This window comes from Pipistrellus hanaki (assembly GCF_964339955.1).
Source record: "Pipistrellus hanaki genome assembly, chromosome: X".
Taxonomy (NCBI): Eukaryota; Metazoa; Chordata; class Mammalia; order Chiroptera; family Vespertilionidae; genus Pipistrellus; species Pipistrellus hanaki.
Window position 1 is genome coordinate 78304971 of NC_140524.1, and position 23996 is coordinate 78328966.

Here is a 23996-nt window from a genome sequence, read left to right on the forward strand (position 1 = left end):
TTTAGAAGACAGGGTAGAAAGGTCACGGAGTCAGAGAACCAAAAAGAAAAAAAAGAAAAAACTAAAAAACAGGAGGACAATTTAAGGGAGTTGTTGAAATTCTCACCAAGATCCTTGAAAGTCTCACTAAGTCCCTTGAATCTCTCATTAAGATTATTGAGCAACCTTATAATCATTCTTCTGAACTCTGTATCTAGTAGCTTGCTTACTTCCTTTCCATTTAGTTCTTTTTCTGGGGATTTCTTCTGTTCTTTCATTTGTGACATGTGGTTGTTTTTGTTGTTGTTGTTGCTGTTTGCTTGTTTTATCTCTGTATTTTGGTTCCTTCCCTGTGTTTCTTTCTATGTATTAAGTAGAGCTGCTATGTCTCCTGGAATTCGTAGAGATACCTCGTGTAGTAAGTGTCCTGTAAGGTCCAACCTCCCCAGTCACCTTTGCCTGGGATAAATTCATGTTCTTGTTCTGATCTCAGACAGTCCAATTCTTCCCCAAATGTGTCAGGTTCCTTTCAAGCTGCCATCCCAGTATGGGAGCCTAGAGAAATCGAGTATGAGTAAGTCTGCATACCAGCTCTTTAAGAGAAACTGCCTAGGTCTCCAGGAGCTTCTATGTCACTCAGCCACAATTCATACTGGTTTTTACAGCCCAAACTGATGGGAGTTTTTCTTTCTAGCTTTAGATCCCAGGGTTTGGGGAATAGTGTGGGACTGGGACCCCTTATTCCTCACGATAGGCCTCCACATCCACAATATTCCCACATGAGTGTGTCAGACCAGCCTGTTCTGTGCCTCCACTCCTCCTACGAGTTTCGATGTGCTTTCCTCTTTAATTGTCTAGCTGTAGTACTTCTATCCAGCCAGATTCCAGGTGGTTCTGAATGATTACTGCTCTGTATTATAGTTGTAATTTTGATATGGTTTTGAAAGGTGCCAATTACCAATGTTTACCTATTCTGCCATCCAGCAACATTTCTTTACATTAACAATAAATTATTTGAAAACGAAGTAAAGAAAATAATCCAATTTTAAATAGCATTATAAACAACAAAATAATCAGGAATAAATTCATCTAGGAGGTAAAAAGTATCTACTCTGAAAATCATAAGGCATTGATAAAAGAATTTGAAAAAGATACAAGTATATGGAACAGCATCCTGTGTTCATGGACTGAAAAAACTAATATTGTTAAAATGTCCATAAAACCCAGCCCATCTATAGATTCAATGCAGTCCTTATCAAGATTCTTAATGCATTTTTTAGGAAAGTAGAAAATAATCCTAAAATTTGTATGAAACCATAAAAGACTCTAAATAGACAAAGTAATCCTGAGAAGGATCAAAGCAATAGGGACATCACAATTCCTAATTTCAAGCTATTTGAAAAAGCTATAGTAATCAAACAGTAAGGTACTGGCATAAAAATAACTCTTATGCAAATATGCATAACCCATGGACACAGATAATAGTGTGATAAAGACCAGGGGCAGAGGATGGAAGCAGGCTAGAAGGGGTCAATGGTGAAAAAATAGGACATATGTAATACTTTCAACGATAAAGATTAGAAAAAAGATGCACAAGCCAACAGAACAAAATCAAGATCTCAGAAATATACCAGTGCATTTACTATAAACTAATAGTTGATAAGGAAGCCAAGAAAACTCAATGGAGAAAGTATTTTCTCTTCAAAAAATAGTACTGGGAAAATTGGATATTTGCATACAAAAAAATGAAACTAGATCTCTATCTTAACCCATTCACAAAAATTAACTCAAAATAGACTGCAGACTTAAATGTAAGACTGGAAATCATAAAACTTCTCAAAGAAATCATAGGAAAAATCTACTTGACATGGGCCTGAGCAATGATTTTTGCATGTGGCTGTTAAAGCACAAGCAAGAAAGAAAGTAAACAGCAATATATGTGGGACAACATCAAACTAAATAACTCTGCACAGAAATAAAAAAGATCAACAAAATGTAAAGACAACATAAAAAATGGGAAAATATTTTAAAGCCATGTGTCTAATTAGGGATTAATATCCAAAATATATAAAAGACTAATAGATACATGAAAATGTGCTCAACATCACTAATCAAAAAAGGAAAACGCAAATAAAAAACACAGTGGTGGGTGGGAGGTAATCAACCAAAGACCTTGTATGCATGTATGCATAACCCATGGACACAGATAATAGGGTGTTGAAGGCCTGTGGGGGGGAGGAGTAGGAGCAGGCTGGAGGAGGTCAATGGAGAAAAAAAGTAGAAATATGTAATAGTTTAAGAAAAAAAAATTATTTAAAAAACCACAATGGGATATCACCTTAAGTTTGTTATGATAGCTAGCATAAAATAATTAGAGATAAAAAGTGGTGACAGAATGTAGATAAAAGGCAACACTTGTGCATTGTTGTTGGGATTATAAATTGATACAGCCACCATGGAAAACAGTATGGTGGTTCCACAAAATATTAAAAATAAAGCTATCACACAATCCAGCAGTTCCACTTCTGGGAATAGATCCAAAGTCAATGAAAACATTTTGTCAAAGAGATATCTCCATCGCCAAGATATGGAAATGGCTTATGTTCATTCATTTAAGCTGTTTCCATATATTGGCTGTTGTAAATAATGCTGCTATAATATATATGTATTAGAAAAACTACATAATGTATTGTATTTTGTAGTTTTTACTATATATAGGGTGTTCTCAAAATGTATACATATTTTAAAAATATTTTTACTGATTTCAGAGAGGAAGGGAAAGGGAGAAATAGAAACATCAATAATCTTGAGAGAGAATCATTGATTGGCTGCCTCCTACACACCCCTTACTGGGGATAGAGCCCGCAACCCAGGCATATGCCCTTGACCCGAATCAAACCCATGACCCTTCAGTCCACAGGCCTATTCTCTATCCACTGAGCCAAGCCGGCTAGGGCTGTAAACATACTTTAAAGCTGATAACTCACTTAATTTTCACTTTTTTTCAGGTTTAGCTGATTTAAAATAATGGGTGAAGCCAGACTAAGCATTGAACAGAGAAAATTTAGTGCCACTAGACTTTTTCAAATAAGGATACATAAAAGATAAGGTTGCAACAGTTGATGAAATGAGGGTGCACAAATGCCGAATAAAATGATTATTGATGTGTGCAATTTCATTGCTTCACATTATCAGCAGTGCCCGGACCAGAAAAGTCATCAATTTAAAAACAGGCATTGACAAAAAATAAAAGTTACTCATTTCTGTAGATTCTTTTAAATGTTGAAAATGAACTGTGTGTTAATAAACACTGAGTTTATAATCATTCAAATTGTGTATATGTTATTTTGGGACACCCCGTATGTATTGGATAAATATTCAGCTCTGAAAAAGAAGGAAAACCTGGTATAAGTGACAACATGAATGGACCTTAGGGACATTATACTAATTGAAATATATCAGACAAAGATAAATACATACCATATTATCTCATTTATATGTGAAACGTAAAAAAAAAAAAATTAAAATCTCATATAAAAAGAGATCAGACTGTGGGTACCAGGGTTTGGGGGAATTAGATGAAGGTGTTCAAAAGGTACAAACTTTCAGTTATATAAGATAAATAAGTACTAGGTATATAATGTACAATAGAATAATTATAGTTAACATTGCTGTATAGTATATTTGAAAGTTGTTAAGAGATTAGCTCTAAGAGTTCTCACCACAAGAAGAAAAACACTGTTATTAACTAAAACACTCTATATTGACTAATCTTATTATGGCAACTTCACAATATAAGTAACTGAAATAATTATGGCTGTACAACTTAAGGTATACAGTGCTCTATGTCAATTATATTTTAATCTGAAAAATATACAAAAATAATTACTGAAAAAAGAAAAAGAAAAAGATGTAATACTCTATATTGATAAAATATAAAGAAATGCACAGAATTTCTCATTAGATACAGAAATATCATTTGACAAAAATAAATATCCTTTCACGAGAAAATCAGTTAACATACCAGGAATGAAAGAGAACCTCCTCATCCTGACAAAGAGCATCTACAAAATTCAACAGATGACATCATATTTAACGTTTTCCACCTAAGATCCATAGGAAGAGAAACATATCTTGTACCATTTCTATTCAACACGGTATTAGAGTTACTAGAAATTAGTCAATAAAAAGAAGTAAAATTTTACACAAGTAAAAGCTATCTGTGCTTGTCGATGGGATTCCCTGTTGTTTACTATAAGTAATATATTAGTTTTCAGAATTTGATATTAAAAAATTAATGAGCAATACAATTAAATTAGTATAGAAATTTCATTTAAAGTAGCATCAGAAAGAGTCATATACTTCAGAATAAATTTAATAGAATAAACGCAAGCATTATCTACTGAAAACTAGAACAAATTATTTAAAAATTAAAGAAGATGTAATAAGTGGAAAGGCATATATGGATCAGAAGACTCAATATAATTATAATGGCAATATTCCCAAATTGCTATACAATGGAACATAATCTCTATAAATAGTCCAGGTGGCTTTCTTTTGCAGAAAGTGACAAGGTGATCCTAAAAGTCATATGTAAATGCAAGGTACCTAGAACAGACAAAATTAATTTGAAAAGAATTCAGTTGGATGACTCACTTCCCAATTTCAAAACTTCTAATAAAGTTACAGTAATCAAAACAATGTTGTATTGACATAAAAATACACATATACAAATAGATATGCAAATGGATAGATTATATACCCAGAAATAAACTCTTACATATGATCAATTGATTTTGAGAAGAATAGCAAAAGCATTATTCATTGCGGAATGTATAGTGCTTTCAACAAATAGTGCTGTGATACCTGAATATACATATGCAAAAGAATCAAAATGAACTCCTCTCTCATTCCATATGCAAACACTGTATCAAAACAGATGAAAGGCCTACATACTAGTATAAGATACACAAATATAAGATTTTTAGAAGAAAACATAAATGTCGGTCTTTGCTACTTTGCCTTAAGATATTATTTTCTTTGATACAACACTGAAAGCATAAGTGACAATAGGTGTATTGAACTTCATAAAAATTAAAAACATTCATGTATAAACATTACCCTCAAGAAAGTGAAAAGACAGCATATGGAGTGGGAGACAATATTTTCAAATCATAAATATAACAAGGACTATTATAGAGAATATATAAAAAAAACTGAACACTTACAACTCAAAAAGAAAAAAAAAGAAAAACGTACCAATTATCTGAATAAACATTTCTCCAAATGAAATACTCACATGGCTATTAAGCACAAGAAAAGAGGGTTAACATTAATAGCTAACAGGGCAATGCAAATCAAAACCTCTATGAGATATTTCACACCCATGAAAGCAGCTAAATCAAAAATGACTGACATAAATATTGGTTCAGATGTGGAGAGACTAGATACATTATACATTAATATGGGAGTGTAAAGTGGTACAGGCATTTTAGAAAAAGTTTTGTCAGTTTCTTAAAATGTTAAGCATAGATTTGCAATATGAACTGGACATCCATTCCTAAATATACATCCCCAAGACTTGGAAACATAGGTCCATACAAAAATTTGTATGTGAATGTTCATAGCATTATTCACAATAGACAAATGTAGAAAAAATCCAATGTCCAGCAACTAATGGATGGCAGTATACATAAAGAGTAATAAAATGAAATGCTGACACTTACTACAACCTGTACAAATCTTGGAAACATTATGGTAACTGAAAGAAACCAGTTACAAAAGAACACAAGTTGTATAATTCCACCTGTAATAATATCTAAAATAGCTAATTCTGCAGAAATAGGAAAAAAAGATTAGTGATTGTTCTACTGCTGGGATGGGGGATTTGGTGTGCTAATGGGTACATCATTCATTTATGAAGTGATTAAATATTCTAAAATTAGATTAGGGTGCTGCTTGAACATCTTCCTGAATATATAAAAAATAATTATACACTTCTTTTTAATTGATTGATTGATTTGAGAGAGAGAGGAGAGAGAAACATCAATTTGTTGTTCCACTTATTAATGCATTATTGGTTGATTCTCGTATGTGCCCTGACTGGGTATCAAACCTGCAACCTTGGCATATCAAGACATTCTAACAATCTGAGCTACCAGGCCAGGGCCAATTATATACTTCTAATATGTGAATTCTAAACTATGTGAATTTTATCGCAATGAAGTTCTGTAAAATTATATCTGTTAACTAAAGCCATTCAATACAGACTACTGTTACTTTCTTGAAGTTGAATATTTGCCTGAAAATTATTAATATTTTAACAGTCACTGAATATTATTGACCTTCATTTTCCTCAGAGCAAAATATCATTTATACTGGTTTAGAATGCCATGATGTTTAAAATTTTTGCAACTATTAAACACACACACACACACACACACACACACACACACACACACACACATATATATATATATATATATATATATATATATATATATATATATATATATATATTTAAATGCACCAGAATCCAGAAATACTAATGAAAGTTGGAAGGCACTACCAAAGCACTTTTACTAATAGGGATAAATCCATTGAACTTATAAAGTATCTTTTAAAAGAAGCTCAACCCTTGGCTGGTTTGGCTCAGTGGATAGCGCGTCAGCCTGGGAATCGAAGGGTCCTGGGTTCAATTCTGGTCAAGGGTACGTAAAAGAAGAAGAAGAAGAAGAAGAAGAAGAAGAAGAAGAAGAAGAAGAAGAAGAAGAAGAAGCAGCTTTTAAATCTTTATGAAGTTCAGGAAGGTTGGGAATGCAGTTAATTATTAAGCCATAATGATAATTGCAACAAAAAAATCTTATAGCACTTATCTTCCTAAATGTTCCTATATCTTTACATAAATTCTTATTAATTATAAATCTTTAATAATTAAAAGCTAATGATAAATAGTGGACTAACAGCAATGGCATAAAATGTGAATGGCACTTTAGAGACCAATAGGGGCTTCAGTATGTCCTCTAAGGAGTGAAGTTAGCCTGGAAAGTTTTTTAATGTAATTGGGCTATGGTATCCTGGTACAGCAACCTCCTAACAGTTTCCTTACTACTACTTTAACTTTATTATGATTCCCAAGGGACTGCAAATAAGAGCAGATTTAAACTTGTTAGCATCCTTTAGAATTCCCTCAATTTGTACTTATTCACCAAGATAGCTTGGAATTAGACTATCCTTCAGCACTAAGTTGAAGATACGAAGTGTAACAAAATGAAGAGACAAATATCTCTGTTACATATTCCCAGGGACAAAAATGAAATAGAATTGTATGCTTAGTTTCACATCTAGAAAGCTGCCAAGATGGCCAGACATTCTATTATTCTAAGTCATGATGTTACAGAAATACAGCTTGGTAATGAGCTTTATTAAAATCTTGGAGAATAAGTAACATGGACTGAATGCTTGTGTCCCAGCTGTTGAAACCTAATGTGATAGTATTTTTGAGATTGGGCTTTTAGAAGGTAGTGAATTCTCAAGAATGGGATTAGTGCTGTTACAAAAGACACTTCCTTACTCCTTATAAAGACACAGTGAGAAGATGGTCTTCTTATGCATTAAGAAATGGAATCTTACCAGACACAGAATCTGCCAAAAACTTGATCTTGCCTCCAAAACTGGGAGAAATAAATTTTTGTTGTTTAAGCCACCAGTGTATGGTGTTTTTGCTATACTATAGCAACCCTAATAAACTAAGATGCTAAACCTGATTTATAACACTTCCCCAGGCTGCCTTGTTTCCCCCAACCATCCACTAATTAAAAGAAAGGCGGGGTAATGATGCCCCAAGAGTTCTCTGCAAACATACTGTCCCAAGCCAAGTTGGAGGAGGTCTGGTATAATATAAAGAGAAATGCATGATGCCGAAACTGGTTTGGCTCAGTGGTAGAGCGTCGGTCTGCGGACTGAAAGGTCCCAGGTTCGATTCCGGTCAGGGCCATGTACATTGGTTGTGGGCACATCCCCGGTGGGGGGTGTACAGGAGGCAGCTGGTCGATGTTCTCTCATCGACGTTTCTAGCTCTCTATCTCTCTCCCCTCCTCTCTGTAAAAAATCAATAAAACATATTTTTTTAAAAAGAGAGAAATGCATGGGATTTTAATTGATAGATGACGACGAAGTTGATAGCTGATCTCCAGTCTCCTCTCAGCCAGCACTACATCTATTATGTCCCCAACTACAATATGATATTGCAATATTTTACTTGAAATCCCATCTAATAAAAGATAAACATGCAAATTGACCATACCTCCACTAAGTCCACAAGCCACACCCACAAGCCCATCAGGAGCAAGAATGAAAATTAACCCAACCAAGATGGTGGTTACTTTGCATATCTTGGCACAGAGGGAAGACTGAAGACAGCCTAGAAAGAAGCCACGCGCTGCAGAAGAGAACGAAGCTGCAGAGAAACAAGCAAGCAAGCAGGGTAGTGGAGAAGGGGGGGAAGCAGGCGGGGTTGGAGAGAAGGGAGGGAAGCAGACCGCAGCAGGAAGCCCTATTGGAGGAATCTTCCTGCAACATGCTTCTAGAATATGAAGTCCTAAACTAGCAATTTCATTAACTGTCTAATTGTGAGGTTGTAAATATAAGAAAATTTAAACCACGGAGCAAGCAAGGAGCCTGGCACGGATTGTGCCATTTCTTGATACAGCATTCCTGAAAAGTAGGTGTTACTAACCATACTATACAAATGAGGAAACTGTCACTTGCCCGAAATCACACAAGTAGAAAGTGGCAGAGCCTAGATTGAATCCAGGTATATTAAGCTCTAAACCCATGCTCGAAATAATGTCAGACTGTTTTTCTTTAAAAATATCACTCTTTAAAAATTAGCTAAGTTTTATTCCACTTAAAGTTATTTTATGTAAATTAAATCCCTTTAAAAGTTTTTTCAGGAAAAAATAGAGACTATGAAAAATAGAGACTATAACTATAGGATAAATTGTCCTTATGGGAAAAGTTTCAGCTTATGAAAAATTAATTCTTCAGCTTATGAAAAATTAATTTTTCAACTTATGAAAAATTAAAAATTTAAATTTTACTCTCAGACCTCCAAATACTCTAATGCATTTAACATTGTTAGGGTTTATGGTAAAGCAGGAGAAAAAATGGTATATATCTGAGTTGTATCGTGGCTCTCACATGTACTGGCTGTGTGATCCTGGACAAGTTATTGGAATGTGGATCAAGTATCTGTATGTCTAGATAGCCACAGAGATTAAGTGAGATCAAGTATATAATGTAACTGATGATGCCTGTGTAAAACTTTCGACAATGCTAAACATATTGTCAATATTGTTATTAAACACAAAACTGAAGGGGTGAAAAAGTAAAAAAATAAAAGCAGGGAATGAAAGGGGTGTTGAGGAGGAACTTTATGGTATGATTCAATGTTAGTTTAAGTATGCTTTAGGAAAGAGCAAATACAGAAAAATTGGTAGACTCTCAATAAAAATTATGACTAATGATGATGATAGAGTCCTCTTCTGTTAAGGCTAGGTGCCAGGGGGATGGCTCTCATACTCTAATATTACTTTTCATTTTGAAGTAGAGTATTATAAAATGAAGGGAGATAAGGTAAGTTTATTTTTTATGTTAATTGAGAATAGCCAGGAAGCATCTTAAATTCAGATAAAATTTAAATATTGTGTTTGAACAAATTAAAGTCTAGCTAGTAGCAAGGAAAAAAAGGCAAATATTCATGCTCTGCAATTCAAATTCTCTGAAACAGATTTTTAAGAGGTGATCTATGACTTTAAAGGGTGTTCTGAGAAAGTTTTATACCTCACTCTTGAGAATATTTGAAGCACATGTAGATAATTAAATATTTGGGAAAGTAATGTAATTAATTTTTTCACAGGTACAATTTGCTGTAATTTTTATTCTGAACATGCCTTATACACATTTTTTGAAAAGATTCTGTGATTAATGTTCCACTGAACATTTGAATAAAACACTTTCTTTTAGAGAAAGGAGTTGGCTCTGACTTCCCAGCCATCACCTAGAGAAATGACTAACTTCCCTTGCAAATGTACCCAGGGAAAGCACCACTCATCCAGTGACATCCCCTCACACTACAAGTAAAAATCATTATAGGAATAAACTGTGTTCAAGGAGATGAATGTAGCCAATTGAGTCCTATTTTAGTGATGGCAAATAAGTTGCTTCCCATAAGGCTACTATTTGCTGGTCAAATCATTTTAAATGTCAGGAGAAAGCTGCCATGTTATAAAAATTATTATATTCCACAAAGAAAAAAAACACATAATTAAACATGACCAAAAAAGTGCAAGATTCTTCAAAGAGATGACCCCAAATCACCATTTTGAAGCAAAAAAGAAAAAGAAAGAAAATCTCAAAATGACTTCAAAATGTGAGTTATGGGACCCAGGTCTCAAGTCTAACTGGATACCAACACAGCTTTTTATACCAAACAATGCTTTTTAAAACCTTTATATAACAAACTTACACATTACCTGGTAATTGTTTTGGTTTTGTGATAACCTCAATTGGTTTGATGATGCAAAATGTGAAGAAAAATTATTCCGTGGTGGATTTGTATTACTGTAAATTGTTGTAGGTGCTGTATGTAATGAGGTCCGTGGTGTCAAATGGTAGTCTCTGTTTTGATACAGTACATTGTTTGACAAGTCTCTAATATTCACCATCTGTGAATTTGGCATATTTCTTCCTGGTCCTGGCAAAGCTGTACTTTGGTTCTCAGCTTGAAGGGAACTGCAACTTTCATAACATCTTGAGTAGCTTGGTATCTGTGCTCCCATCAGTGCTAACTCTTCCTCTCTGGCATATTCATCATCAGCATCTCCAGTCTCCATTGCAATGGACAAACAAGTTCCTTCTGCTGAACTAGACTTCTGTGGAGGATTTCCTCCCAGAATTCTCTGGGGGTAATCACTAACTGCCAATGAAAATACTTCACGGATTTCTAAGTTTTGTGTTCTACAGTAAGGATCTCTAATAGGTGGTTTTTGCCCACATAAGTTATGTGATGTTAGACGCGTGTGTTCAGGTTTATATGGCCTTTGAATTCCAACTGGTTCAATTTTGCAAGGTCGGTGGCAAGATGGCTTTTGAGATACCATGATATCAGAGGCTTGCATTGAAGAGCTTCCGTAGTTTTTCTTTGCATATACGGAGTTTCCAGCATTTAGCACACTTGTCTGTCTTGACAAGATAATCGTTTTTTCACCCAAGAGCAGAGAGGCATTTTTACAGTGTGCTACTTGTCTTTGAACAGGAATGTGCAGCTGAAACTCAGTACCATTTTCACTGGCCGTTTTCTGAATGGGAATTTTATGTGCTTCTGTAATTTGTGTATTTGTATATTTAGTTGTTCCTTGCCTACTTAATGAACTGGCTGGACTGTATATTCCAGTCACAATAACATCATTATTGGCAGATGACCAAGAAGACTGTTGGCTTGAGGGTTGAGAAATATTAACCACATTTTTTACTGTAATGTCTGGAGCTGACAAAGAGGTACCAGAAATAGTTCCTGTTGTTGCTGCTCCTGATTCAGAATTTTTACTGCTCATTTTTCTTCTCTTATTGCCGACCCACGTCTGGAAGAATAAAAAATATATATATATATATATATATATGTTATAGAAAAATTCTTAACAAAAAAGACAAGATAAAACGATTCCTGTATGATAAATTGTATTTTCATCTGTCAGAGAACCAAGGCCTATACATATTAAAGACAAAAAAAGAGAGATAATAAAATTAAAAATAACTAAAGTATAAGGTCCAGAATAATCAGGGACTTGTATTTAATAAATACCAAGGGACTTTGATAATGGAATTGTATTGTTGCTCCTGTCCTCAAAACCCAACCAATTAATTTATCCATAGCAAGAACTTTAAAAATGTTTATATCCTGCCAAAACCAGTTTGGCTCAGTGGTAGAGCTTCAGTCTGCGGACTGAAATTTCCCAGGTTCGATTCTGGTCAAGGGCATGTACATTGGTTGAGGGCACATCCCCGATAGGGGGCGTGCAAGAGGCAGCTGGTTGATGTTTCTCTCTCATCAACGTTTCTAACTCTCTACATCCTTCCTTTCCACTCTGTAAAAAATCAACAAAATATATTTTTAAAAAAATGTTTATATCCTTTGACCTAGTAAATTCACTTTTGTGAATTTATCCTAAAAATAATCATAGATGTATATAAGTTTGTATGTATTGATGCTCATCATATGTTTCTTTATAATAATGAAAAATTGGAAGCATAGTTAAGGTAATGTCATTGGAAAATGTTTCTAATAGTGTTAAATATATACTTGCAATTTTCAGGTTTAAGAATTTTTCTTCTATTAATATTTTATAACTTGGTTAATTTAATATTGTTAGATATTTAGGTTGTTTTTAGAAATATTCACTATTGCCAAAACCGGTTTGGCTCAGTGGATAGAGCGTCGGTCTGCGGACTGAAAGGGCCCAGGTTCGATTCCGGTCAAGGGCATGTACATTGGTTGCGGGCACATCCCCAGTAGGGGGTATGCAGGAGGCAGCTGGTCGATGTTTCTCTCTAATAGATGTTTCTAGCTTTCTATCCCTCTCCCTTCTTCTCTGTAAAAATTCAAGAAAATATATTTTTTTAAAAAGAAATATTCACTATTATGAAACACTACAACACACATCATTGTACATGCATCTTTGTGCTATTGGTCTGTTAGAATATTATTCTAGAAAGAAACTTGTGCTTTTTGATATTTTCAAAGTATCCTGCCATGTATTTATAAGAGTTCTGCTTTCTCCACACCCTTATCAAGACTTTGCATTACCTTTTTTTGTGGTCCTTTGTACTCCAGGAGTTAATAAGAGGTATATAATTGCTGTTTTGGTTTAAATTACTATGGTTATTAAATTGCTTTGATAGAATTGCTTATCCATTTCCTTTCTTTATTTTCATATTGGGTATTTGTTTTTTAATTGATTTATAGGAGCATTTTTCTACGAAAGGTAGCAATATTTTGTCATAAGTTACAAATATTTTCCTGTTTGTCATTAATTTATGGTAATTATTTTCTTCTTTACACTTTTGTCTCCGTACCAATTTTATGCTATAAATATGTATTGCTTTTAGAAACAGAAAAAAAAAATATATATATATATATTTAAATATATTTTATTGATTCTTGTACAGAGAGGAAGGGAGAGAGACAGAGAGCCAGAAACATCGATGAGAGAGTCATCAATCAGCTGCCTCCTGCACACCCCCTACTGGGGATATGCCCGCGACCAAGGTACATGCCCTTGACCGGAATCGAACCCGGGACCCTTCAGTCCCCAAGCCGACGCTCTATCCATTGAGCCAAACCTGCCTCGGCGTAGAAACAGAAAATATATTATTAATAAAATAACACTAGTGATTGGCATTCAGGAATTGATTACAAAAATGTATTTTTATATAAATAATGTATTATAAGAATCTTAGTATTATTACATTGAATCATGATTCTTCTTAAAATGTGCAATAAGAAATATTTCATTTCATAATGTGATCAATAAACTCTATAATTATTTCAAAATGTACACCAGATTATACACTACCAAAACACATTAATCAATTAAAAATTCTTAAAAAATAAATAAGTGAGAACATTAAATGAACTAGCTTCACACAGACATGGTGCAGGATAGATTTAATATTTGGTTAACTTTTGTGTGACCAAAAGTTTTAGAAGACCACAAAAATGATCCAATTTGCTATGCTCTTTATATTGTACTATAAGCTATATTAATGCTGCTGCAATACTATAAATAAAAACTACCATGTATTAAATACCCATCATATGTTTTTATAGATATTATCTCCTTTGGTAGGTGTTACTTTAAAATTGTGTAAGTAGCCGGGACCGGTTTGGCTCAGTGGATAGAGCGTCGGCCTGCGGACTGAAAGGTCCTGGGTTCGATTCCGGGCAAGGGCATGTACCTTGGTTGCGGGCACATCCCCAGTAGGGGGTGTGCAAGAGGCAGCTGATCGATGATTCTCTCTCGTCGATGTTTCTAACTCTCTATCCCTCTCTCTTCCTCTCTGTGAAAAATCAATAAAATATATTTTTAAAATTGTGTAAGTAAAGAAACTGAGATTTAGAAATGTTAAGTGACTTGTGGATACCTGCCACCAGAATTTAAAATCAATTTTCTTGATCTCAAAACTTCTCTTCCACTTTGGTGAGAAATTCCTGAAACAGTCATCTCTGTTGGCCATTTTATACTTTTGTAATTAATATTTCTCTAATAAAGAAAATGTTCCAGAAACTGAGATGGCTCTATTTTGCTTTATATGAGGCTGTGGAAATTTTAAATGAGCTCTGATTTAGTTTTACTAAACCGTAGAAGTGAGAATTATATACAGAGGGACAAATGAATATAAATGTCACAGAATAAGACAGGAGAAAAAATCTATAAGGTTTTAAAGTATATACTCAAGAGAAATATCTAAAAAGAAGGTAGGGGAGGATGAGGGTAAGGGGGAGAGATCAACCAAAGGACGTGTATGCACTCATATAAATCCAACCAATGACACAGACAACAGGGGGGTAAGGACATGAGTTGGGGGGAAGAGGGTTATGGGGGAATGAGAACATATATGTAACATCTTAATCAATAAATAATGTTTTTTAAAAAAATTATTTAGATAACTGTAATTTTGATGTATGGTTCAAAAAGGTAAATTTTACAAATATTCCAAATAAATTATTGTGATATTGTTTTTCAAGTATAAAAAATATGCAAAATAATTATAAGGCACAATTTTCATAAACATATATAAGCATTGCATTTAAAAATTATAAACATGAAACCATAGTTAATTGGCAAAATGTGAACTCAAGAGCTACTACATTGGAAGGGCAGCTCGGCAATATTTCTGAGAAAACAGATAAATAGTCTACCATGTTCTCATCACAATACCAAAATATTTACCCTAACACAGAAATTTAAGAGTGATCCCAGTGCATTGCTAATTTATAACTTATTTACATAGTGCAAATATTATTTACATAAATCCCTAGGTATTTATATTATCTACCTATCACAAAATAAAATTCAGTAGAATATCATATGCATATGACACTCAGCTATCTAACCTCAGAAGACAGACAACCTAGATGAAACAAGACCCATGTATTTTATTAAAACAATCACTGACTTTAAAATTCACTTTATTTTGTTTTATATAAAACTAGAGTCTCAGTGCACTAATTCGTGCACAGTTGGGGTCTGGTTGGCCAGCCCCCAAGTGGGGTGGTCTGGCCGGGGGAGAGGCTGCAGGCAGTTGGTGGGCTGGCCCCATTCCCTATCAGGTCAAGGGTGATCAAAGGGTGGAGCCAGCCAGGGGGAGGGGCTGCAGGTGGTTGGTCAGCCCCACCCCCTGATTGAACTCTTAATTGAACTCCTGGTATAGTGAACAATGAAGGTATTAGGCTTTTATTACATAGGATTTAATAAACTTGGTATATTATATTCTATAATAAGTTAGAAATCACAAATATGAGGGGCCTTGGTGATTGAGTTTGCTTTTGGAGACACTTTGTTAGTACCAAAGCTAAGAATGTTTACGAAATGCATATTGCTCACTAAAATGGAGAAAGAAACACACACACATAATCATACATGAGAATTGATGTGAGAAATCATTAGACTGGTGTATTTTAGTAAAGGGGAAAGTCACTCCATATACCTTAGCAAGTTGTGAGCATTATTATGTGAGCACAGTACAATAATTGATTTCCATAATGAAACTTGGAGTCAAAAAGTAAGGGTTTAATTATTTCCAATATTATCTATTGAAGTAAAGTAATAAAGTAGGTATTAAAAATATGTCCACTTAAAATGTTAAAAATAAGGAAAATCATTGTCTGATGGTTCCAAATAGCTGAAAATAAAATTTCCTAAAAGTGATTCACTTACAGAATCTAAAATTTACCAGTGCTTATAGAATACACATTATTTTTCTTTCCAAAGGCATTATTGGTGTGAGTGAAAAAAGGGGTCAAACAAATAGATATGTTAATTTGGGATTTGGACTAGGAAAGAGATACCAGATAAAAAATGGAAAGATGCTGAAACCAGTTTGGCTCGGTGGATAGAGTGTCAGCCTTCGGACTGAAGGGTCCCAGGTTTGATTCCGGTCAAGAACATGTACCTTGGTTGCGGGCACATCCCCAGTAGGGGGTGTATATGGGGCAGCTGATTGATGTTTCTCTCTCATCGATGTTTCTAACTCTCTATCCCTCTTTCTTCCTCTCTGTAAAAAATCAATAAAATATATTTTAAAAAATGGAAAGATACTTGGGTCATCACTCCTTAGTGTCCATAAGATTTTTTTTTCAGTTTTCTCTTAGAAATTCCCAACTTATTTTCCTTTTTTAAGACCTTCCTCTTTGTTTTCCTGTACCATTACCCCGTCATACTTATATTTGCATGGATATTTTAACCTTTAAATTCTATTTACATTAAGATTATGTTGTATAAAATGAAGAAAAACACAACAAACACTATATTATAAATGAGAAAAGTAATTTATGTTTCAAAAGAACGTACAGATCAAGCAAAATACTGAGGGGAGGTTTCGTTGTGAATGATGAGTTGATAAAGAACTCTCTTTTTGTCTGATTACGAAAGCTACCAAAACTGTGTTGGAATTTAGATTTGGAACACCAAATTTCTGTACACTCTCCTACAATAGAGAGAATGAATTTGTTCGACGCAATTCCTTGTAATGTATATAACATTTTACTTGTAAACTTACATTCTATAAATTTATTTCTTTTTATTTCTATAATTTGTTTTAGATTTCACATCATTTGAAGCATAAATATAAATGTGTGTATTTTAACACTCTCAATATTTAAGTACAATAAGTAAGTTATTAGGAAAGATTCAATAACAAATTTGAAATGTGAAAGGTCATAGTCCACAAAGCAGTTACCTAAGAAGGCATTTCACTTTAAAGCAATGGTAAAATAAAACGGGGAAAAAGGGAAGAAAGAAAAAAGTTACCATAGGTGCAGTGGGAATGAGTTTGTACTTATAAAGTAAAATCTCATCAACTTGAAATATCATACACTTTACTAGTGGCCCAGGGCACAATATTTGTGCACATTTAAAGGGGATTAATTAGAAGAAATATTTTAATATTGCTATTTGCCCTTTCTCTATAATAAAAGTGTCAGAAATGAAAGAAAATTAGTAAAATGTATATTAAAACTCCCTCCTGTCAGAGTCTGGGGCATGCCTTGGGACCTAGAGTCAAGTCCCCACCCACCTGTGGCACCTCAAAATCATGTAAGACCACCCAGACCCAGCTGGCCCAGCCCCATTGGTCAAGATCCAAACCTGGCCGGCCCCACTCCCATCAAGCTCAGCTGGGCAAGGCACACAGCCTCAGGTCCTGTGGCCTGGCACTGGGTGGAGGGTGTAGCCTCAGGTCCCCCATCAAGCCCCACTGGGTTGGGGGCACAGCCTGAGGTCCCCTGTCAAGCCCTGACAGGCTGGGGGCATGGCCTGAGGTCCCATGTCAAGCCCCACTGGGCAGGAGGCACAGCCTTGGGTCCCCTGCCCAGGCCCAGTACCACGCAGCCTCAGGTTCCTGCTGATTGCTCCTTAAGGCTCGTTAGGGGAACTCAGCCTCCACTGTGGGTGCAGCCATCTTGTGTTACAGAAACCCGCCTCCACTGTGGGTGCTGCCAACTTTGTGATGGTGTGATGGTCAATTTGCATATTCCCTCTTTATTGGATAGGATATTATTTTTTCTAAAGCAATTAAACATTTTTTTCTCAGGTTCACTAAAGGGCATTTCAAATATGAAATTTTAAGATATCAATAGGAAAAATTTCTAGTTTTATGATGGTTGATCTCAGTCAATAAATAATAGATATCCTGAATATCATCATACCCCTAGAATTGGTGGCACAATTCCCTTATTTCAAGATAAATATATCATTTAGTTTTTTTTAATAATTATTCATTTCTTTATTGATTAAGATATCACATATTTGTCCTCAACCCCCATTCCAATCCCCCCCACTCATGCCCCTACCCCACTAATTTTGCTTATCAAGATATTTTTATCTTTATGGTCTTTGAAAGTTCCTCTGAAAAAACAAACAAACAAAAAAGACATTATTTCTCTTTACCAAATTAGTCTGATGATGACAAGGATGGGAGAAAGTTGCTAATATTTAAATCCCTAAGGCTTCACGCCAGCAGGATTTGTAGCATGTCCAGAAAACGTAAAAGGACCTATGCACTTAGTGAAATCTGTGACTAGTTCTGATAGATTTATCTCTTGCCTCTTCTCTATCACCTTCTCATTGTCTTTTCAAATGTTTGACAGCTCTGATTTTTACAGATGAATATGATTGTGATAAAGAAAACTTTCCTCCCTTGTGATTTATTGTCCTTCACTTGCTAACCCATTAAACTGCATGCATTTTAATTAAAAGACAGAGGAAGTATTCATAAGAAAGTCTAGATTTTCCTAAAAAGACAAAAATACTCAAGTTATAAATGCCTGAAAATATGCTTTTTTCTTGTTTTTAGATAAAAGAAAATATGCTAGATATACAATAGTCTCTCAAGTAAATGCCTGTTTTACTGATATAATTTTGTAGGGCTATCTACCTATATTAATTCTAGGCTAAAGACATCATAAAATCAACAACGAATTTTAAAGGTATTCATTAGTTTGAAGGACTGGGATATTTAAATATATGATTAAATCCAACTTATTTTTAGTTAATTAGCTTGGTTTATTTTTAAATTAATGTATTTATACCAGGGAAATGAATCTGTTTATAAAGTTAGTGACTTTATACCCTCATAGTTTTTCTTATATTAAGCAATTATAATTTGGAATAAAAAGCTATAAATTCGAGAATGTAAGACCTCAATACTTACCCTGACTACACTGAAGTCCAGCTTAGTCTCCTGTGCACACTGTAATATTAGCTGAAAGCAATTTTTACTTTGATTTGTCATTCCATTTTCATAATAACGCTGTAAAATCCTTTGTTGTTCTACAGTAAATACAGAACGTAGATTCATCTAAAAATAAAAGAAGATACTCTGAAAATTGTGGGGGGAAACTGTGTATGTGTAGAATTTACAAGTTTTTAAAAAAACACTTCAGTGCTTTGAAGCTGCAAAATATTTTAAAGTCAATTAATCCCCATTAGTGGGCAAAAATCTGTGTGCCAAACGGAGACAGGTTTGCACTGAAAAATTATACATAATGGAAATACATTGAATTTGCTTAGAAAAAACACAAACATTAAAGACAATAAAGTGAAAGCTTTATCTGGATAGTGTCTTTCACTGAAATAAATATTTATGGCTAATAAAGCCAGAGATGGTGGTAGCCATACGTGGTCAATTATCAACAGGGGCACTCACTGTTCTTTGTCAAGCAAGGCATCTGGTATATTTCTTATAGCCAGAAGCTGTGCTCTGGAACAAAAAAAGTGCCTTATTTTCCTTTCTTTCTGGGTAAAAGGGTACTTTTGATATATTAAAACAAACCTCCTTTATAAAGCTTGAAAATAAACAAGTTTTAGTGACTGAAAATTACTCTAGATGATGCTAAAATAATTATTTTAATAACTATATAGTATACAAATCAAGAATCAAAATCATACTTTTTACTAAAAAGAACCCATATAAAAAGTATTTTAATTAAATTAACACCACCATAATTAGAAAAGAGAAATTTAGAAAATACTTTATCCTTCCCATCAATATATAATATACTTAATATTAAGGGAAAACAACTCTGGTAATATCAGAAGTAAAAAGCAGGTCAAACTCTTTTTAAAAATGTTAATTTTAGTAGTGCATTTTATATAAAATACTTATAATTAGATTAAGGCAATTTTAGGTTCTTGTTAAAAGCTGTCACACTGAAATTATTGCTAAAAGTTGACAGTCAGAAAAAAACCTTTCCCAAGGAAAGTGTCCCTCACAATTAGAAAAACAACAACAACAAAACAACAACACTATAAGCCAAACAAAATAGAAATAATTCTAGTATACTAGTTACGGGACACACACACACACACACACACACACACACACACACAAAAACAAGTACACTGACATAAAAATTAACTTCCCTTTGTCTGTGTTGAATGGAGCAGAGACCACCCAAGAGGCAGAGACCCCTACCCGGGAAACAACTCCAAATAGCCAATTGCGGAGTCAAATAACAAATTTTATTACAGATTCGAATCTGGGCTGCCACCGCCAGGATGGAGCAGGCAGGCAAAAAAAAAAACAGCAGCAAGCAGTTACAAATCCAGCTTTTTATATACATTTCAAAAAAGGGGGGTGGAGGTCGTTTCTATGGTTGCATGCATCGGCCAGATGGCCTAATCTCCCTTCTTGGTTTGTCCTGTTCTTTTAGCCTTGACTAACCCAGCCTGCCGATTTGGCCTTCAGCCTTAACTACCCCAGATTGTTGATTTGGCCTTCAGGGAAGGAGGGGTTAGTAGCAACTTTCTACCCTCCAGGCAAGGTCAGTTATTTTCCATTCCTCATTCCCCACTGCTTTTAGTTCCTTAGCAGAGGTCAAATCCTCGGCCTCTTTTCTTTGTAAGCAAGCAAGTTTACAAAAGCAAGAAATCAGCAGTTAGCTAAACAGCTGTATCTTCAGTTTGCACGATTCGGCTGTATTGGGTGGTTAGGGCCAACAGCTTAACAGCCTGAACACGCTCTCTCACAAAAGCTACTAACCTATTAATTATGATGGGCCCACTGATCAGGCCTAGAAGTAAGAGTAGGAGGGGTCCCGCCAAGGCTGATATCAGGGTGGTCAGCCAAGGGGACTAATTGAACAGCCCTTCAAACCAGCCCTCTTGACTTTCTTTCTCCTTTTCCCTTTCTCTCAGTCGCTTCTGTAGGGTTTTAATGCTCTCCCTTATCACGCCTGAGTGGTTGGCATAGAAGCAACAAGCCTCTCCCAGCGCTGCACAGAGGCCTCCCTGTTGGAGAAATAACAAGTCTAGCCCTCGCCGGTTCTGGAGGACTACCTCCGCCAGGGAGTCCAGGGCCTTCTCTAGGTGGCTGATTTGATCTTGAATGAGCCTGATATCTTCTGAGAACTGGACTGATAGTTTCTGAATCCCAATCTGGCCAGTAGTCAGGGCCGCAGCGCTAACGGCCGCTGAACCGGCAATTCCTAGCCCAGCAAGTAACGGGACTAAGAGGGGGGTTCTCCTTGTTTCCAGGGCGCAAAAGTCTCACAACCCCAATGGTGACAATAAAAATCCTCGATGTTCCCACACCGGTGCCGCCCTTTTCTCTCTGGACATCCATAATGCTGAGTGTGCCATAGCTGCCGAGCTACGTACATATTTCCACCAAATGTTGAGGAACACGTCACCCTTCCCAGTCCTGACATGACCATGCTCCCCCCTAGGCCCCTAAGGCCCAGTGCATCACAAGGCTCATCCCCAAAGAACTGGCTCAGGTCTACTCGGAAACTGGGGGTTCTAGAGTAGGTGGTATTCTCGGTTAACGTGGTTCCATCGGTTGTGCGAACCAACACCCACCTAGATTGGAGGGGAACTGTTGCTCCTCCCCAGCCTACAATCAAAATCAGGGGTACTGTTCTGACCCACCATCCCGAGTCAATTTGACGTTTAAGGGGTCTGAAGTAGTCTCTACCCGCCATGTCCCGTTGTCGTCCTGAGGCGGTGCTTTCTTCAACCGGGTGTGGTGAATCCAGGCAGTCTTTCCCGCCACTCGAGCTGCTGTCGGTGTGCTGATGATAACCTGGTAGGGTCCCTCCCAGCGGGGTGTCAGCTGCACTGGGTTGATCTTCTTCACGTAGACCAGGTCACCAGGAGTAAAAAGCAGCTTCTCCGCTGTGGCTGAGTCTGGATTCGGTCGAGCCTCGTTCAGTGCTGCTCGACTCTGGGTTCGGGATGCCTGCAAAGCCTGCAAAGACTGCTATCAGTGTAGATGTTGAGAGCTTTTCCTTCTCCCCACTCCAAGGCTTGAGTGAGGGCTATTAACTCGGCCTTCTGGGCGGAGGTACCTCGTGGTAGTGCCTGAGCCCAGATCACAGTGTCCAAAGTGACAATGGCTGCACCGGCCACTCTCTCCCCGTCCAGGAGGTAGCTGCTGCCATCTGTGAAAAGAGTTACCTCGGCATCCGCTAGGGGTTGGTCCTTCAGGTCCGGGCGGGTAGTGGTTAGAGTGTCCAGATAATCTCCACAGTGGTGGAGAGGCAACGTCCCGTCCGTCTCCGGCAACAAGGTGGCAGGGTTGAGCGCCGATGTCTGGCGGAATTGAATGCGGGGAGGGTCTAACAACAGTACCTGATACTGTGTGATCCAGGCATTCGTCATCCACCTGTCCGGAGGGGTGCGGAGCAGCCCCTCAAGGTTGTGGGCCGAAGTCACCTCCAGGTTCTGGCCAAACGTCAGCTTGGTGGCTTCTCGCACAAGGAGGGCGGCTGCTGCAACAGTTCGTAGGCACCCTGGCCAGCCAGCGGCAACAGGATCCAGTCTCTTAGACAAGTAAGCCACTGGCCTCTTCTAGGGTCCCAGAGTTTGGGTGAGCACCCCCTTTGCCACTCCCTGTCCTTCGGCCACAAAAAGCTGAAAGGGCTTCTCCAGGTCAGGTAGGCTGAGGGCCGGGGCTTGAAGGAGGGCCTGCTTAAGAGTTTGGAAGGCTTCTTCCTCCTTCTCTGTCCAAATTAAAGGTCCTGCTCCCCCAGCCGTAGCAGCGTGGAGGGGCTTAGCCATTTCTGCAAAGCCTGGTATCCACAGGCGACAATAGCCCACAGTCCCTAGGAATTCCCAGACCTGCCGCTTAGTCTTCGGGACTGGTATCTGGAGGACCCCTTGGACTTTGCTCTCTGCTAAGGACCGAGCCCCTTCCTTTATTCGAAAACCCAGATAAGTAATTTCCTTGCTGCACAATTGGGCCTTGCGGGCGGAGACACGGTATCCTTGTTCACCCAAGGTCCTTAACAAATCCTCAGTCACCTTAATGCACTCGCTTTCTTCCTTGGTTGCCACTAGGAGGTCATCTACATACTGAAGGAGTGTGGCTTCAGGGTGCCTGGCATGGAACTCTTGCAAATCTCGACTCAGAGCCTCATCAAACAAAGTGGGGGAGTTCTTGAACCCTTGGGGTAGTCGGGTCCAGGTCAGTTGGCCCGAGTCCCCTTCCTCAGGGTCTGTCCACTCAAAAGCAAATAGCAACTGACTCTGAGGGTTCAAAGGAAGGCAGAAAAAGGCATCCTTCAGGTCCAGGACACTGTACCACGTACGGTCTGGTGGTAAAAGGCTCAAGAGAGTATACGGGTTAGGCACGGTGGGATGGATGGTTTCCACCCTCTTATTTACTTCTCTTAAGTCCTGAACCATCCTGTACTCTCCTGTACCCGGCTTCTTAACGGGCAAGAGAGGGGTATTCCAAGGGGACTGTACTGGCACAAGTATCCCTGCTGCTTTAAACTTCTGGATGTTTTTCTTCACCCCTCTCCTTGCTTCCAGGGACATGGGGTACTGTTTTACCCTCACTGGCTGGGCGGTGCTGATAAGCTGGACCTGAATGGGGGGCTGGCCCTTGGCCAACCCGGGGGGGTTTGTCTCTGCCCAGACCTCTGGTATTTCTTTTTGCCATCGGGCTAAGGGGTTTTTCCCCCAGGGGGCTTCTTCCTCAAATAGAAGGTATTCCTCCTCTGCAGGAATAGTAATTAGGAGTTTGCCCCCGTTCAGCTCCACCTGAGGCTTGTTCCTCTCATCAAAGGTGATAGTGGCCCTTAATTTGTGGAGAAGGTCTCTTCCAAGAAGGGGGTCCGGGCACTCTGGTATTACAAGGAAGGGATGGGTTACTAGGCCCTTTCCCAAGTCCATAATTCTTGCCTCCGACAAAGGATAACTCTTGGTAGTGCCGGTAGCCCCTCACTACCCGCA

The 23996-nt window shown here is 37.2% G+C and overlaps 1 protein-coding gene across 1 annotated transcript in view; it reads right to left on the reverse strand.

Moving 5' to 3' along the window:
• HDX (highly divergent homeobox) overlaps positions 1 to 23996 on the reverse strand; it is a 137577-nt gene that overhangs the window by 65266 nt on the left and 48315 nt on the right. The window contains exons 2-3 of the mRNA XM_084869597.1: positions 18970 to 19116; positions 10515 to 11621 (exon numbers count right to left, since the gene is read on the reverse strand). Coding sequence (XP_084725723.1) covers positions 10515 to 11621; positions 18970 to 19116 — 1254 coding nt within the window. The remainder of the gene's footprint in view (positions 1 to 10514; positions 11622 to 18969; positions 19117 to 23996) is intronic.